The sequence below is a fragment of the Mangifera indica genome, chromosome 17, assembly GCF_011075055.1.
Source record: "Mangifera indica cultivar Alphonso chromosome 17, CATAS_Mindica_2.1, whole genome shotgun sequence".
Taxonomy (NCBI): Eukaryota; Viridiplantae; Streptophyta; class Magnoliopsida; order Sapindales; family Anacardiaceae; genus Mangifera; species Mangifera indica.
This window is the reverse complement of record NC_058153.1, coordinates 4,534,342-4,549,972: the sequence shown is the minus strand read 5'-3', so window position 1 is coordinate 4,549,972 and position 15,631 is coordinate 4,534,342. Positions and strand designations below refer to the sequence as shown.

Sequence of the window (15,631 nt, the reverse complement as noted above, 5' to 3'; positions counted from 1 at the left end):
TTCAATTAGAAATCAGTTTGCAATTTGGTATAATTTTCATATAATGATTGACCAATTGAAAAATCGATCAAAGTCAATCAAAACAACTATAGTTGATGAGGATTTTTATATATCTTTAGTTCTAAATACAAAATTGTTTATGCTGTTAATTAAATTTTGAAGTCAAAAACTCATAACGAATCAAATATAATTCATGTGAATTATTTGTACTCTAACATTATGTATTATGTTATCAATGTAAATAAATATATACAAAATTTTATTAATCCTTTAAGGGGTTAAGGTAGATTATACAGCACTCATATTCATTAATTAAATAATTATATATTGTTAAAAAATGTTAACTTAACTTTTCATAATTATTTATTCAATTATAAAAATTTAGATTGAAACCAATGAATTAAACTAATTATATCATAAACTAGTAAGATAATCGGTTGAACTATTAATCCACACATATATCATTAGCTCGCATGGGCAGATATTTGTCGAATTAAAAAACATATTCAAATTATGTTTGAATTAGTTTGTCCCAACTCAAACATGACTCCATTTTTTTCAAATTAAAACATTTACATTGCCCATAGAACTGGTAAATTTAAACATTACTAAATTGCAAAACTGGAGTTCTCGGAAAAAATTCAAGCGGAAACAAAACAGAGAATTTAATATTATACTCTTTGATGAGAAATAAAAATAACTTGGCCTTCGTTTTCAACAAAATAGCAAAACAAGGGAGTGCAAAATTAAGCAATCACCAAGCAAGAATGCCAACGGTGGAACTGCAATACATCTTATACTGACAATGACCATCTGCTTAAATCACAGCTAAAAATTTCCGGAATCTAAGGAAACTCAGCCAAGAATGGGAAAGATGCGAGTAATGTGCTCAAATGGGATGCTATCAGCTGTGTTTTTCTTAAGCTCTGGATGATTAAATTCATTGCGAGGCAGGACGATAAGTTGACCCCTCCCATGACCCTTCTCAAGAATCCAGTCACAATTGGCCTCCTGATGCTCTAGGAATTTGTCTAAGGCTAGACCTTCAATGTTGATAGCCTGAGATGATCATGTTGAATCAGAAAATTTGCATTGGATGTCAACAATGAAAGCAGTTAAAAAACAATATTTGGTTCAATTATAGAATGAAACAGAGGCTACAAGACAGAGACATTTTTCAGCAATCCTGAATGACACAAGTTTTTTGCCAGCTATCTGCTCTAGGAAATAAAACATGATTTTGCTATATATATAACAGACAGAGAAGTTTTGGGCAGCAGATTAAAAAAAAAAACACACATACCTCAGCAAGCACGGCCCTGGGAACCTTTTGATAGGTCAAGGATAGAACATGAATTGCATAGGATTGGATTGCTTGCTCAAAACCTGCAATTGACCATTTTGTAAGCCATGTGACATTCAAATTCCCTCACAAGCATATATGGAAACAGGAAAAGAAGTTATAGTAGTACAAAGATAACACTAAAGCTGATAACAGCAATGAGAAAAGCCAGACAATCAACTAGTCTCAAGAGCAGAAAGTCGGCCTCCATTGTTATAACTTTTAGATGCGGGAAAACAAAGGACCATCTAACAAATAAACAAACATATCATATAAACATAATCAGATAACCTAAAGTCTTGGTTAACAGGGGCTAGGATGCCTCAGAATTCAGATTTGTCAAATCAATCACCAATTATGCAATATTCTTATTTATAAAGATATATCGCTTCCTGAGTTTGAAAGGCATTCTCTAATCAAAATAAGCAGGAAGAAGTACCAAAACAAACCTAAAATTGTAGATATATAATCAAGTTTCAATATTTATTTATTTCTTTAATATCCAAAAATCCCTCAACCTTTCATAAGTGTTTGTTGTGTTCAAAACTAGGGATTGTTCGAACTCTATAACCTTAGTAATTAGAAGACTGTAGAATACATTCCAAGTAGGTGGCCACATGGGGAGTTAAACCCCTTGACCCTCTTGGATTTAACAAAGGATCTTAAACAAACCCAACCATTGGGTTAGTTTTCCCTAGAAATAAAAATATTAACCGAACATATACTAAATAGATAAACCAAAGAAAACACCTACATGCACAATTTAATCATCATATAACAAGTGATTACCTGGAACAGATTCAACTATATGGCGACTCTTAGCTGCTTCATCCCAAAACTGACGGAATCTTCCTGTCTGAAAACAAATGTTTACAGGAAGCAATCAACCAATTCATAAACATCTACATCCACAAACAGCAAAAATACACACCTCCAGATAGTGAGAGAGCACAATAAGTGTCTTGAACTGCTCCTCCATTTGCTGGTAACACAAGCAAAACCTTCTATAATCAGCCATTGGAAGAAATAAAACACTGAGATCTGTAGTAAACTCAATTTAGGGCAAGCAAATTTTTGGTAAATTTATAACAGTTCTGTCAATACAGACATTTACCCAGCATGTGTAAACTCTCAAATTTTCAAATAACTAGTAAAACATAGTCTCCTTGTCTCTAAATGTTCTTGGTAGCCCCTCTCCCTCTCAATAAATTCATATATGCATTAATAGGCATATATTCAAGAAGGGTAAATATTGTATATATACATAGTCCAGGAAAGAATAAATTACCCAGGGATAACCTAAGCAAACTTAATCACAGATATCTAACTGCATAGGCACTAGTTTGCCTGAGACAGAAGCAAAGATATTGACAGAAAGATACCACTCGTTCTGGAATTAGGAAAAGACAGAGGCTGAAATCTGGAGCTGGCATTGCCATGAGAGCCTGCTCATAAGGAAATAGAAGACCAAGCATCAAAAACACATTATATGTCAATCTGCAGCAAATGTATTACGATATGGTTTGAGCAAATGCTTAAACAGACCTTAACCAAGATGCGAGCAACAATTTGAGTACTCATTCGTTCTGGCTCAAACTGCATAAAAGATCAAGGACACTTGATAACTTAGTTTAACTAAACCTCCTGCACAAAATCCAACTAAAAGGTAAAAGGAAAAAGGAATATTTGAGAATACCTGATAGAGGCGAAGAAGGCAAAGATTTGCATCCAGACTGTATGTTTGTGATGAAACCTAATAAAACATAGAATCTATTATTACGACAATATATCAATAAACTTATACTAAGTTTATAAAAGCCAGATTGGTCAACAAATCTAAAATCAAAGGCTACCCATTGATCAAGGAAATTCATTAGCTTCAGGCCACATAAAAGAGATTTTCACCTCTATTGCCTGATTCAATTCAAAGAATAGATGAACTAAATAGTACCTTTACTAGCGACATGAGATTAGATTACTAAAACTTATCAGACAAAATATTTAATTCCTACAATTATAACTAAGAAGAAAATTAAAGCCTTCAAAATTATCACCAAGATCTGAAATTTGCAATTTTAAAAAAATGAAGTTTCCCTTAGAGGAAGTACGTAACAATCAAAACGTCCACCATTAAACCTACTGGCTTGGAAGTTCTACTTTAGTGAAACAACTCTTGAAATTTAAAATCGTAAAGGCCATAGTTTAAGAGTTAAATTTATACCTACACAATACCAACCCGGGTCTTAAAGGCGACACATAATTAGAGACTTAAATCATATAAAACATGCATTAACAAGTAAATATCAAATACCTGCTCGTTAACGTAGTTCTCAAGATCAGGAAGGATGTCCGGGTTGTACGGATTGACAGCGATCAGCTGCTCAACGGTATACGAAACCTGTTGTGGTTTCTGAGCCTCTCTTTCTCTTCCCATTTTTTTTTTTCTCAGTGCTTATCGTAACAATTCTCTTTTCGATTGATAAGCACTCAACTCCTGAGAAACCCTAACTGAAGATGGAGAATAAAACGAACAAGTAGCGAGTGCGAGGGCTTTAGTGTAAATCGGTACAAAGACTTAACTACCCTTCTTTCTTCTTTTAGGAAATTTTATTCAATTCAGAATAATTTTTATTTATTTATAATAGGCAAAAAAAAACACTTTCGTCTAAATTTTTTTAAGCCAACTTTGATGCATTTACTTTTTGTAAATAAATTTATTATTTATTTTAATAATATTTTTTCCCTTTTTAAGTATATATTTATTTTAGTTACGTTCTTTTTTAACACATTTAACAATAATATACACCAGTAATACATCATTATATTGAAATTAAATAAGTTTGGTAAATTATATTATAATAAATCGAAACTTTTATTAAAAATTTGTTGTAAAAACTTCTATCGATAAAAGTTAATAAATTTAAGTGTTAATTTCTAAAAGAGGTTACTGTTTTTGTTTATTTGTTTATTAGTAATTATCAATTACGTTATTTGTAAACAGTTAATATTTATTATATTAGTCAAAATAGAATAAATTATGATGTTTAAATTAGAACGAAAGTAGAAACATAATTTTTTGAAAATAGGAATACGTGAATATACACATAATTAGGTATGCAAATGCAAATGCCTGAATGAGTATTAAATTTTTAAAGATGACTTGATTTCTTGTTTTTGAATTTGGGGTTTAATTTAATAGATTCCTAAAAATTTGACATTGCAACTACATATTTTTATAAACATATATATTTAATAAATTTTGATGCATGAATGAATATTGAATACTCACATTGCTTATAATTCGCTTAGAAAAGAAAATGTTTTAGTTTTTGTTAGATTTTGACATTAGGGGTAAAATAGATAAATTACATGTAATTTGCTCATAAAGATGATTGTATCAAAAGTTAGCCTAAAAGGATTTAGGTGAAAAAATTTATTCTTACTTTAATTAATATCCCTAAATTTTGTTACGTGATTTAAGTATGGATGAGTTTTAATTTTGGATAGGTTTTGCTATTTTAGATAAATTTTGTTTATTTTAAAGGTCAAAAGACTTATTCTCATCTAAAGATTGTTCATTTCTCAAATTTTTACTCTTTAATTTTAAAAAACTCTTTTATCTATATATGGATAGTTAAAGTCAATTACATCCATTAGTTTTAAAATTTTATTTCATTTCCCTCTCATAAACCTTAAAAAGTAACAATTTTCTTTCAAACCAAAGTTTAAAAAACAACATTTTCCGTTGATAGGGTTTACTCTTCAATCTTCGATCGCTCTTCTGATAGTCTCTCCCTTCCTCGACCAACGATTGAAGCCAGGAAGACGAAAAACTCAGTCTTCCAATGAAGCTCTTCATCTTTTTTACTTCAATCATCAACTAGAGGAAGGAGAAATTGTAGGAAAAGCAATCAAAGATTGAGAGTAAACCCTAGAGAAGGGAAATATTGTTTCTTAAACCTTGGTCTGAGAGAAATTTTTTATTTTTTATGATTTAAGAAAAAAATGAGATAAAATTTTAGTTTATTTTTAATATTAGAGATAAAATAACAATTCTACCGTTAAAACTAACATATTTAATAGTTCATGAGGGATAAAAAGTTTTTTTAAAGTTAAATGGTGAAAACTTGAAAAAAAAGCAATCTTTAGTGGGAGAATAAGTCTTTTGGCTTATTTTAAATGGGTTTTATAGTTTTGGGGGGAAAGAGTTAATTTGAGATTTTTGAGAGTTATAATTGCCAAATCTTCTTTAAAATTTTTGTATCAATAAAAAAATTATCCCATTTATCATATCTTGAATTAATACAAAAATTCATATCATTAATTTTCAAGAGCGATAGAGAGGCTATGTTTTGGTCAATTCAATAGAAAAAAGAAAAGGTCACTTCAATTGAAAAAGAAAAGCTCATTCAATATAAAAAAAAATTACAAATCCATACATTCGGTGTTGTTATTTCACCAAGTCAACTCCTTAGAATCTATGAAAATTGATTACAATGAGGAAGGCGATTAGCCAAGTCCAGTGGGATGATACAAAATGTCCATTACAAATTACTAGTACAAAAAATACATCTTCATATTTTTCATCTTCACCTCATGTAATTTACAAAATACCAGCATAAATCTTAAGCTGGATTTGGTTAATAAGACTGGGAGTAAATTGTCACAGATGTAAGAGATTTGAAATCAAATTCCAGCCCATCCATGACTTCTTATCAGCCGGGTTGACAAAAGTTAGCTCGAACATCTCCTTGCTAGCATGCTCACCGGATTCGCAAAAACCGACAAGTTTTGCAACTATTTCGGCACTCTCTTTTACATGTTGCATATTAAGGGGGTCTGTCCATAACTTGTTCACCAGTTGCAACCTTCTCTGTTTGCCTACCGGTGGAACATCCCATTTCATGTACAGCATTTCTCTTTCGTCCGCTGTAAGTTTTGAGCTCACTCTCTTTGCTAAATATTCTCTTTCTTGTTTAAGAGCCTTGATACTGCATTAACGAAAAGCTTCGAAGATGAGAAATGAGCAAAGGTTTCTAATTGTTCATACCAATTATGAATAATAGGAAGCTAGAAATGAATGAAATACCTTGATGACACAGGGCATGCAGGCTCATCGCCTAATAGTGCAGGACTTGCATTGCCGAGCTCTGACAAATGCTGCTCTAACCATGTCAACCTTCGAAGCTCAACTTCCATGTACATTTGATCCACCGGATCTCCTCTGAATAACAAATAAAATTGTGTACGGTGTACGATTGAAACGTGGCACAAATGCCATAACATGATGATCTGCTTTCGCTGCTCCTCAAACATCAAGTGCCACGGCATGGGAGCGTGCTGTATCACATCTGTCTCCTCAGTGGCAGCATCATTTGCCTCCAGCTCTAATACCTAATGCAAAATATATGTGGCAGAAGTATTAAGTAAATTTAAATTCATGGTACATAAGAAGGATGCAAAAACAACCCACCTCAGTGAAAAAGAAATACATACAGAAAGCACTTAAAAGGTTTCATGGTTATAAGAAAATCATACAAATAATCTTCATCATGGGCAGTATTTTGCACACAATATTTATAAAGGCATACACGAATCTTGACAAATGATCATCAATATATTCGAAAAATCAGAAAATATACACCAGATTATTTTAACTTATATTGCTCGGTTATACCACTCCTTAACATAACTAAGGCACAGTGAATTATGAAGTCAGAAAACCACACATTATACACATGGTTCTAACCTGGCAAACAAGAAGCTGCTTCTGATATTGTAGCTTTGCCACCCGCTCTTTTAACTCTGTAACATAAGCTCTAATGCTGCGTATGTTCTCCTCAGCTGCATTCTTGAACATCCTCTGCATTTTGTTCACATCAACAGAATTTGCTTGCCGCACTGGAGTTCCCTCCCTTGATGAGATAGAGTTAACATTCTCATGACCCTTAATAGGGGTATCTACAAATGACTGCGGCAAAGTATTGCCACGAGGCACCATATTATTACTGTCAGGTGCTTTATTCTCAGTCTCATGTTCCATTATCTTCCGAGAAGGGTTAAGCGGCGAGCATGGAGCCCGTATTATATTTTGTATGTTTGTACTGTTGTTCAAGGAGAATGGACGGGCTTTCTTCTTCTTGCATTGAGTCTTGAACTCTGGGGTCTTAGACTCTAGACTCTCCTCACTGTTTTGAAAAGATGAAACGAGAATGTCCATAGATTTCTGAACATTCTCAAGCTTCCTTTCTAAAGAAGCAATCACACTCCCTTGAGTCTTCAATCGAGTGAGTTCTTCCTTTAGATTAGTTTTATCTGCAATAACAATATCTTCAGGAATAGAGCCAACTGCTTGTATGTTCTTAATATCAGACAACAATTTCATTATGTTTTCAGCCGTTTCTCTACTTCCCAGCTGATGGGAAGCAATCTCATTATGAAGTACTTCAAGTGCTCGATTTGCTTCCTCACCGAGCTGCCTCTGCCGTTGCTCAAGCTTCCGGATTTCATGTACAAGCATGGATGGAACGGTTGAAGTGACAGACTGCATCACCATTGCCTGTCTTTCAATAGCATTTCTAGGTCGAGTTTCTGAAATAGGTTTATTTGAAACTATTTCATTTTCCGCTGGAAAAGAAAGACGCCTGGCTGTTTGAGAAGAAGGCCCACTCTGGTTTGAACCCTAAGATTGAAATAGCCATAAGTTAACCGCGAACAATGGAATTGAACACAGATACTTTAGTTACATTACAATACCTTATGCTCTTTATCTGACATTCTTTCTAGTACCAGTTGGGATTGTGCAAGGTCTCTTTGACGCTTAAGCTCTTTCATTTCTCTCTGCATCTGCAATTTTACTTGTTTTCAGCAATAGAAAACAGAGAAAGACAATGGGTCTTCTCATCACATATCTAACTTTCTCTTTTTAAGCAAAAAAAAAAAGAATTATTTGCTTATCAATTAAAATAAAAATATATATATCAACAATGATGGCAGAGAGTGAGAGACATAAATAAATGGTTTGCTCTTGAGTATATTCCAAGATAAAAAAAAGATACCAGACCAACATGACTGCAGAAGCAAGCGTTCAACATCTAAAATGGCCAAACAAGCTAATGAAATCAAGTGCAAACATAGATGTCTTGAGATTCTTAGAATACAATCTATAGAAATAAACTGAAAGTTATTTCATGTCGCACGAGGAGTGTCTAGACCCACTCAATTGTTCCAAAGCTACAAATGTCTCCATAGGTAGAGAAGTGGCCATTTTTCGTATGATTAATAACAAAACAAACTTACCTGTTGAATTTTCTGGTCCTTTTCCAGTAACAGAGACCTGAGGCATGAAGAGGAAGAAGGATCTGGACTTCGTAACTCCGCTTCAAGTCTGGCCACTTCCTTCTGCAAATGCTTTACCAGTCTCTTGTCGGAAACAACCTGAAGAAAAACCTCATTTCAACTTAGATAGGCATCAACAATGTAAGGTTTGTATATCTACCAATAACAATGGAAAAGCAGCATGCAAAACACTAGTGTTTTGTTACATGGCATTACCAGGATGGCTGTTAAAAGTTAAGGACAGGTTAATTGTAAGCACCAAGTACTATTTTAAAAGGGAATTTAGAGAGCTTGCCATTAGTCTCGGGCATAAAAGTGCAAAATAGTGTCAAATATTTCCAGATTATTAAAATAAAATAAAACTAGCTTGTGATGGATTGAAGTACCATACCATATTCACTTTGGCAATGTTGGTAACTTCCTTGGCGCTAGTTGCAAATGAGAGTGTATTCCTTGTTTGCTCCACATGACTCAAAGAGGGACTGATCGTACATATAATTGCTGTCCGAGCATTTCCACCTAGTGAGTGTTGTAATATTCGAGTAAGTTTTGAATCTCTATAAGGTATGTGACAGGCCCTTTTTCCATCACTGCGAGCAGAAAAACAGAGCAAGACAATAAATCCTACCACTAAAATCTTGAACAAAATACTATCAAACTAAGGCATTGGCTATATGCTGGTTGTCATGCTTAAGGTAAAGTAAAATATGCAGAATCTGCATCAGAATGAAATGACAATACAGAAAATTACTAAAATCATTTTCCAACCTCTATACACACATGAAATTTGCTTCATATCTTATAATCAAATTTGTTATGAAAATACTCAACAAAAAAAAAAGTTACAAAAATTTTTTATAGCATTAATCCACATTCATACCATTTCAACTTTCCATTTGATCATCACAAAAGCCCTAGTAGGTGGTTGACATATCATTTATTCTTTTTGTTACTACAAATAGTCCAATATCTCAAGTTCTCAAAAGATCTTTGAAACAAACTAGCCATTCAATCACAAACTGAACTTTCAATTTTTTTGCCTCTTGTAAAATTAAAAAGGCAGATAACATAATACTGGGACACAAATCATGTAGAGAATATATGACTGAATGGCACCCTAGGGGAGCTTTGGGCCCCTAACGTAACCAAAACAAGTAGTTTCACCATTGTCCTGCTCTATCTCACCTCAGCTTTCTGATAACTGTTGTAAGTGTCAACAAACTGCGGTTAATGTGACTGCCTTCCTTAAGTCTTATTCCATCCGCTTTTGTTTGCGAGGCACGTTCACTTCCCGCAAGGTCCACAAGATTCTATAAATTTTATAGCATTTCAATTAATAGAACTATATTCTTGTTCGTAAAAGCATCTTATATAGATGAGATTAGTAAGCATACCAAAGTGGCTAACAATGACTTTACACAGCCTGAATTTTCTCGAAGACTACTCTCAATGGTCTGACAAAGGTGTGATCCATCAACAGAACATGTTAGTACTGTGCATTGCATATAAACCAAAAATGTTTTACAATACATGACTCCAAACCATAAATGTAACGTGCTATTACAATTAAAAAGAGCCCAATCTCCATGGTGGCTGCCAGTAAACCACAAAATGTAGGAAAAGAATGAACTGTCTCAGTTTGCGTTGAAATAGCAATTTAGCAAAAGAAAATCACTACTAACTGTAAAAAAGTCTTATTAGCTATAATTTCACCAATAATTTGATTAATCAAACTGATTTTGTGAAAATTATAAAAGAAAGGAAGAAGGGGATTTAAATGAACCAAGAAGCAGGTAAACCTAATGTGTCCCCACCAACTGGCCATTAGAAGATGGTTCCAGAGCGCCATCAAGGTCTACAAATAACCAAAATATAGAAAATCCCTTGTTCTGACCCGTGATTTAAAAAGACCAAATGATAGAAACTAGCTCAGCTAATTGCAAAAACCTAAAGCAGCCATAATTAAGAAGCTGACTGAATGTTATGCACCATGTGACCAAAATTACAAAATCTATGCCTTGCAAATGATAGAAACTGCTACAGCTTATTGCAAAAACCTAAAGCAGCCATACTAACTGCAGAATGATTATGCACCACGCAAGAAAAATTAAGAAAATTATATCTGGTCATATTAAGCTTACCAGTCTAATTATCTGATGTGATCTTGAGCTATTATCATTTAAAGCAGTTTCTCCCACTTGCCTTTGAGCTGCAGAGGAGAACATTTTCAATTGGCAGGTTACACTTGTTCAAAACACTGAAGTTTTGATGGTAAAGTTATGTCATTAAACCAAAATGAGTTAATCTAATCAACAATTGGAGTAGATATAAAACATAGCTTCACTGTAAATATTTAAGAGAAAAGATTACAGCCCACATGACAGCAAAGGACATTCAATAGATAACAAAGTTTGCCTAATTAAGTGCCATCCTTATTTAAACTTTTTTCCTTATGAGGAAAAAAAAGCACAAAATTTACAGCCTACATTCTTATAATCCTATCTATTAGCAAGAAAGCATTATGATGACATGGTTCTTTCAATACCTTCACAAATTCCAATTAAGCGCCTTAAATGTTGGATGTCTTGAACAACTTCTTCAACTAGCTTTTCCACAATGGTACCTTTCTGTATATAGAAACAATAAATAAAAACAAATGTTAATATTGAAATGTAAAAGAACCTCTATGAAATTACAGGTCAATTTAGGGGGGGAAAAAAAAACCCTTGTGTACCTCAGGATCATCCAAAAGCCGCAAGGAACCAGACTCTCGATTCAAAAGGTCTACTACAGTCTCATTGTAGATCTCCAAAGCAGAAAATTTCAAAACAAAATCCCTCTCCTGAGTCTGTAAGAGTAATAGACAAGAAGAGCAAACATAGACTGAGCTCAATTTTTATGTAATCCAAACTAACTATGCTAAGATATAAATTATGAAGAATTCAATATATAGCTGGTAAGATGGTGAAAAATTAGTTTTCTTTGCATGAGAATTTCTCCAGGATCTTAACTTAACATGATGGATGATATCACGTAATTCAACTTGCACAGTAACTTGCAAATCTGTCTACAATAACCTAGAGTGATGTGAAATAAACTTACAGTTTTTATGTGTTCATAAATGTCCTTAATTGCATTTTCAGATATTCCTCTCATGGTGAATGTCTTACCGCTACCAGTCTGGCCATAGGCAAAAATTGTTGCTGCAAATTGTTTTCATAAAAGAATAAAATCTTTTAATTTATTACCAAATAATATAAAAATCTAAAAAGGAAACCATTAGAGGATGTAGAATCATCAAAACAGTTAGTAATTATGCTTAGTTACCATTAATTCCAGTTAGAGCAGATAAGGCAACATCCTTTGCACCTTCTTTGTAAACCATTTGAGTTGAGCAGGCAGGCTCAAAAACTTTATCTGTCAAATATGCATAACAGTAAACTAAAACTTCAACTAACTAATTCAATTGAAAAAGAAACTAGAAATTCAAACTAGTATTCTCTAAAAGCATGCTTCAGATTCCACTCATCCTAAGTCTATTTAGTTGCATCAAACCCGATGTTATTTGTTAAACCTCCTGTAGTTAATAGTCAATTGACACTGAAGGTAGGACCAGTAAAACACGGGAAATATACCAAAGGTGTAAGGAGTAGTGGGTCGTTCATGATTTGGATTCTTGAACACAATCTTCTGGTCGTCTATGCAATCCCAAGCGATGAGATCATACATGGCTTGTTCTTTCTGGTTCAATGGCCTCATACGAACAGTAACTAATATTTTCTCCTCGCTAACTTTTGAGCCACCTGGAGTACATAAAGGGGTCCTCCGTATCTTACACAAAGGTGTGGCCGGTGTCCCAACCATGTTTATCCCTAACTATCCCCTGAAATCCAAAAATCACAATGGTATATGTTAGTACTAATTAGAACTGAAAATGAAAACCGTGACTAAGAATATTGTCATTACCAAGGAAACCGTCCTTAGTATGGCTGAATGATGGAAGCCGCTAAGAGAATTTGCTTTTGTCATTCAAATTTAAGCAGAATCCTTCCGTTGTAGTATAGAAAGGGATTGATTAGAGCAAAATAATTATAAATTTAAAATTGCAGGAGAAAAATTATGGCCGTGCTTTATATTTAATTAGCATCATTCTAAGCTTTACAAAATATAATATTACCAGTAGATTATCAATACAAAATCAAAAGGAATTTCATTAATTTTTTATTTTACATTTCTTGTAATAACAAATTAAGCTATAGTAGAGACGAAACATTATAAATTATATTATGTCAGCATTTATTAGGTCCTAAAAAATACAAAGCATCAAGAAACTTATAAATGGATAATTAAATCAATTCTTGCACAGTCAACTAATCTCGCCTAAAGAAACATAAAAAAGGAAGAGATAAATACTCGATAAAACTAAAATCACAAGAACTTCTTCAACTGGCAAGAAATACATTCTCCCTCTCTCTCTCTCTCTCCTCCCTCTTTAATCTTTTGTATTTGAACAATCCAACAAATATCACCAGAAACGAGACAGTAGATAAACAAAGAAAATGCATCGCTTACGGTGAAATGGAAGATTACAAAGATTCAAAACAAGAGGCAAGAAGCGTGAGTTCTTGAAGGCCAGCCCCCTGAAATCAAGAAGTCAGTGAAACGAAAGTGCAAGGACACCAGTTCCGTCTGTCACATCAGAAGTTCGGCGAAAGTGAAGATGAAAATTACTACACTGTTCTCTGAGTTTTTGAATGAAGAAAAATTGCCAGATAGAGAGAGGAGAAGTAACGGATAGTGGTGTTTTCGTTTTGTTTTTATTATTATTATTATTTTTCTGTTACTTTTCTCGTTGTGTGCGCGCACCTGGAGAGAGAAGCTTCGACATTTTGAAATGAAGGATTTGATCGGTTGCCACGTGTGCCAATCAAAGATATATTGAGCTCAAAAAGTTTATCGAGAAGCCCAACTGAATTTTAGGGGTCCATTTGTGGACGTCAGCCCAATCGGAAAAATTATTATAATTGGTAATGGATTCAGGATAAAAGATCCAATGCGACTAAAAGAAAAAGAACCCACAGCAACAGGCCGAAGCAATGTGAGAGTCAGAAGAGAGATATGACTTAGGTGGATACGGTTCGGATCAAGCCCAACACTTATTGGTTCAAAGTTAATTCAAGTTTATCAAGATAAAATTAAAGATGATTAGAATTTAGTTTGAATAAAAAATTATTTGAGTTTGATTCAAATTTATTGTTCGAATTTATAGTTTGAGTTTATAACTCATTAGTAAAATGACATCGTTTTATCTAAATAATAAGTAAATTATCGATTCAAGTTATAAATTTGAGTTAAATTAAATCACGAATTCAAACTATCAAATCAAATAATAAATTCGAATTAAACTAAACCATGAATTCAAATTAAACCAAACCTCAAATTCAAATCATTAATTTAAGTTGAAGTCGATACAAACACTTTCTAACTTGAGTTTAGATCGGTTTAAAAAATGAGTCAAATCTTACGATTCGAATTCAAATCGAATCGAATCAAATTGAATAAAATCGAAATAAACCAACTTTCGAAACTGAGCCAAGTTGGTTCGAATCCAACCTTAGATATGACAACATGGTCACAAAGCAATAAATTTTGAATCCAAATTCCCTCCAAAAATTATCCTGAATACGAAGTTTTAACTTCGTGGAGCCAGAACTGTTTTTTCTTTCTGATTTTCTTGCATTTTCCTCCACAACACAGAATACAAACACACCATGAATCTACTCTGAAAAATCACTGAGAGAGTTCAAAACTCTTCAAAATCAATTCTAGAAAAATGCTTTCATACAAAATCTTGATTGTGTGTGGACAGTGGATGGGGAGATTTAGAAGAAGAAAAATGCTTTTGAAAAAACACATGTGCCAGATGATTTCTAGAAAAAACTGTTTGTGGTCTCAAAACATAAACATTTCCAGAAGCATGGAACCAGAGACTAAAACCAAATTTCTTCAGACCTGTAGAAGCCCATATTGGTATTGCCCGCCATCTTTTTCGCTCTCACATTGGAACATGGCCATTGGTTTGGTAGGGACTTCTTCATTATTAAAAAAACAAATTGAGCTTTCCTTTTTTGAAGATAGATTCTTGTGTCATTATTAGATTGTGTATGTTTAAATAACCTTTTATTATTAAAAATAAAATATTACTGAAAGGGATAAATTATTTAAAAAATTATTAAATTTTTATAAAAATTAATATATATAAGAGATAAAATTAATAAAAAAATATTAAGATATTATTTTATTTAAATATTTTTAGATATAATTTTTTAAAATATTCTTTGTATTACATGTTATATTAATTAAAAATATAATTATTTTTTTATAAAAAATCAATAAGAATAAAATTATAACAAAATCATGATTATCTTAGTAATTTTTTAATATTTAACGGACGTTTGGTTTGCATAATATTTTATTATTAAAATTAAAAAATTATTTTGAAGATAGAGCACTTAGAAGATTATTAGGTAAAAATTATTACTCTATTTGATAAAATTTGATAAAAATGAGTTAGTATAAATAATTATTGTGTTTGATTAGAGGTAATAAAATAATACTAATAAATTAATTTACTTAAATACTCTTAGATATAATTATTTTAAAATATTTTTATATTACCTGTTGTATTAATTGAAAATAAAGTTATTTTCACCTAAAAATTTAATAAATAAAAATATAATTATAATAAAATCAAAATTACATTTGTAATATTTTGATACCAAGATAAAAGTAATAATCAGATTACTACTGATATTACCTGTCACATCATCATTGGTACTAGAAGATTAATATAATATTTTATTACTGACAAATCAAATAAAATAATATAAAAAATAAAAGATAGATTACCAAAATAATTTTTATTGACTGGAACCAAACAGCCCTTAAAGT

At 32.4% G+C, this 15,631-nt stretch overlaps 2 protein-coding genes across 3 annotated transcripts; both read right to left on the bottom strand.

The window, feature by feature from the left end:
- Window positions 1-640: 640 nt before the first annotated feature.
- LOC123200307 (eukaryotic translation initiation factor 3 subunit K-like) lies at window positions 641-3,875 on the bottom strand. The gene is made up of 8 exons (XM_044615452.1): window positions 3,654-3,875; window positions 3,039-3,095; window positions 2,888-2,938; window positions 2,725-2,787; window positions 2,274-2,324; window positions 2,132-2,198; window positions 1,304-1,386; window positions 641-1,059 (listed from the first exon to the last, which is right to left on the bottom strand). Exons 1-8 carry the CDS (start codon window positions 3,774-3,776, stop codon window positions 856-858), a joined length of 699 nt encoding a protein of 232 aa, XP_044471387.1. The 5' UTR covers window positions 3,777-3,875; the 3' UTR covers window positions 641-855.
- Window positions 3,876-5,732: 1,857 nt separating this feature from the next.
- On the bottom strand, window positions 5,733-13,458 carry LOC123200185 (kinesin-like protein KIN-7B). 2 transcript variants are annotated; one of them, XM_044615332.1, is made up of 16 exons: window positions 13,253-13,458; window positions 12,647-12,727; window positions 12,316-12,563; window positions 12,008-12,097; window positions 11,783-11,883; window positions 11,415-11,528; window positions 11,226-11,307; window positions 10,822-10,889; window positions 10,075-10,134; window positions 9,866-9,990; window positions 9,072-9,270; window positions 8,642-8,779; window positions 8,099-8,188; window positions 7,092-8,024; window positions 6,432-6,736; window positions 5,733-6,333 (listed from the first exon to the last, which is right to left on the bottom strand). In XM_044615332.1, exons 3-16 carry the CDS (start codon window positions 12,542-12,544, stop codon window positions 6,006-6,008), a joined length of 2,862 nt encoding a protein of 953 aa, XP_044471267.1. In that variant the 5' UTR covers window positions 12,545-12,563; window positions 12,647-12,727; window positions 13,253-13,458; the 3' UTR covers window positions 5,733-6,005. The 2 variants fall into 2 exon arrangements, with proteins under 2 accessions (XP_044471267.1, XP_044471266.1); XM_044615331.1 differs by lacking the exon at window positions 12,647-12,727.
- Window positions 13,459-15,631: the final 2,173 nt, after the last annotated feature.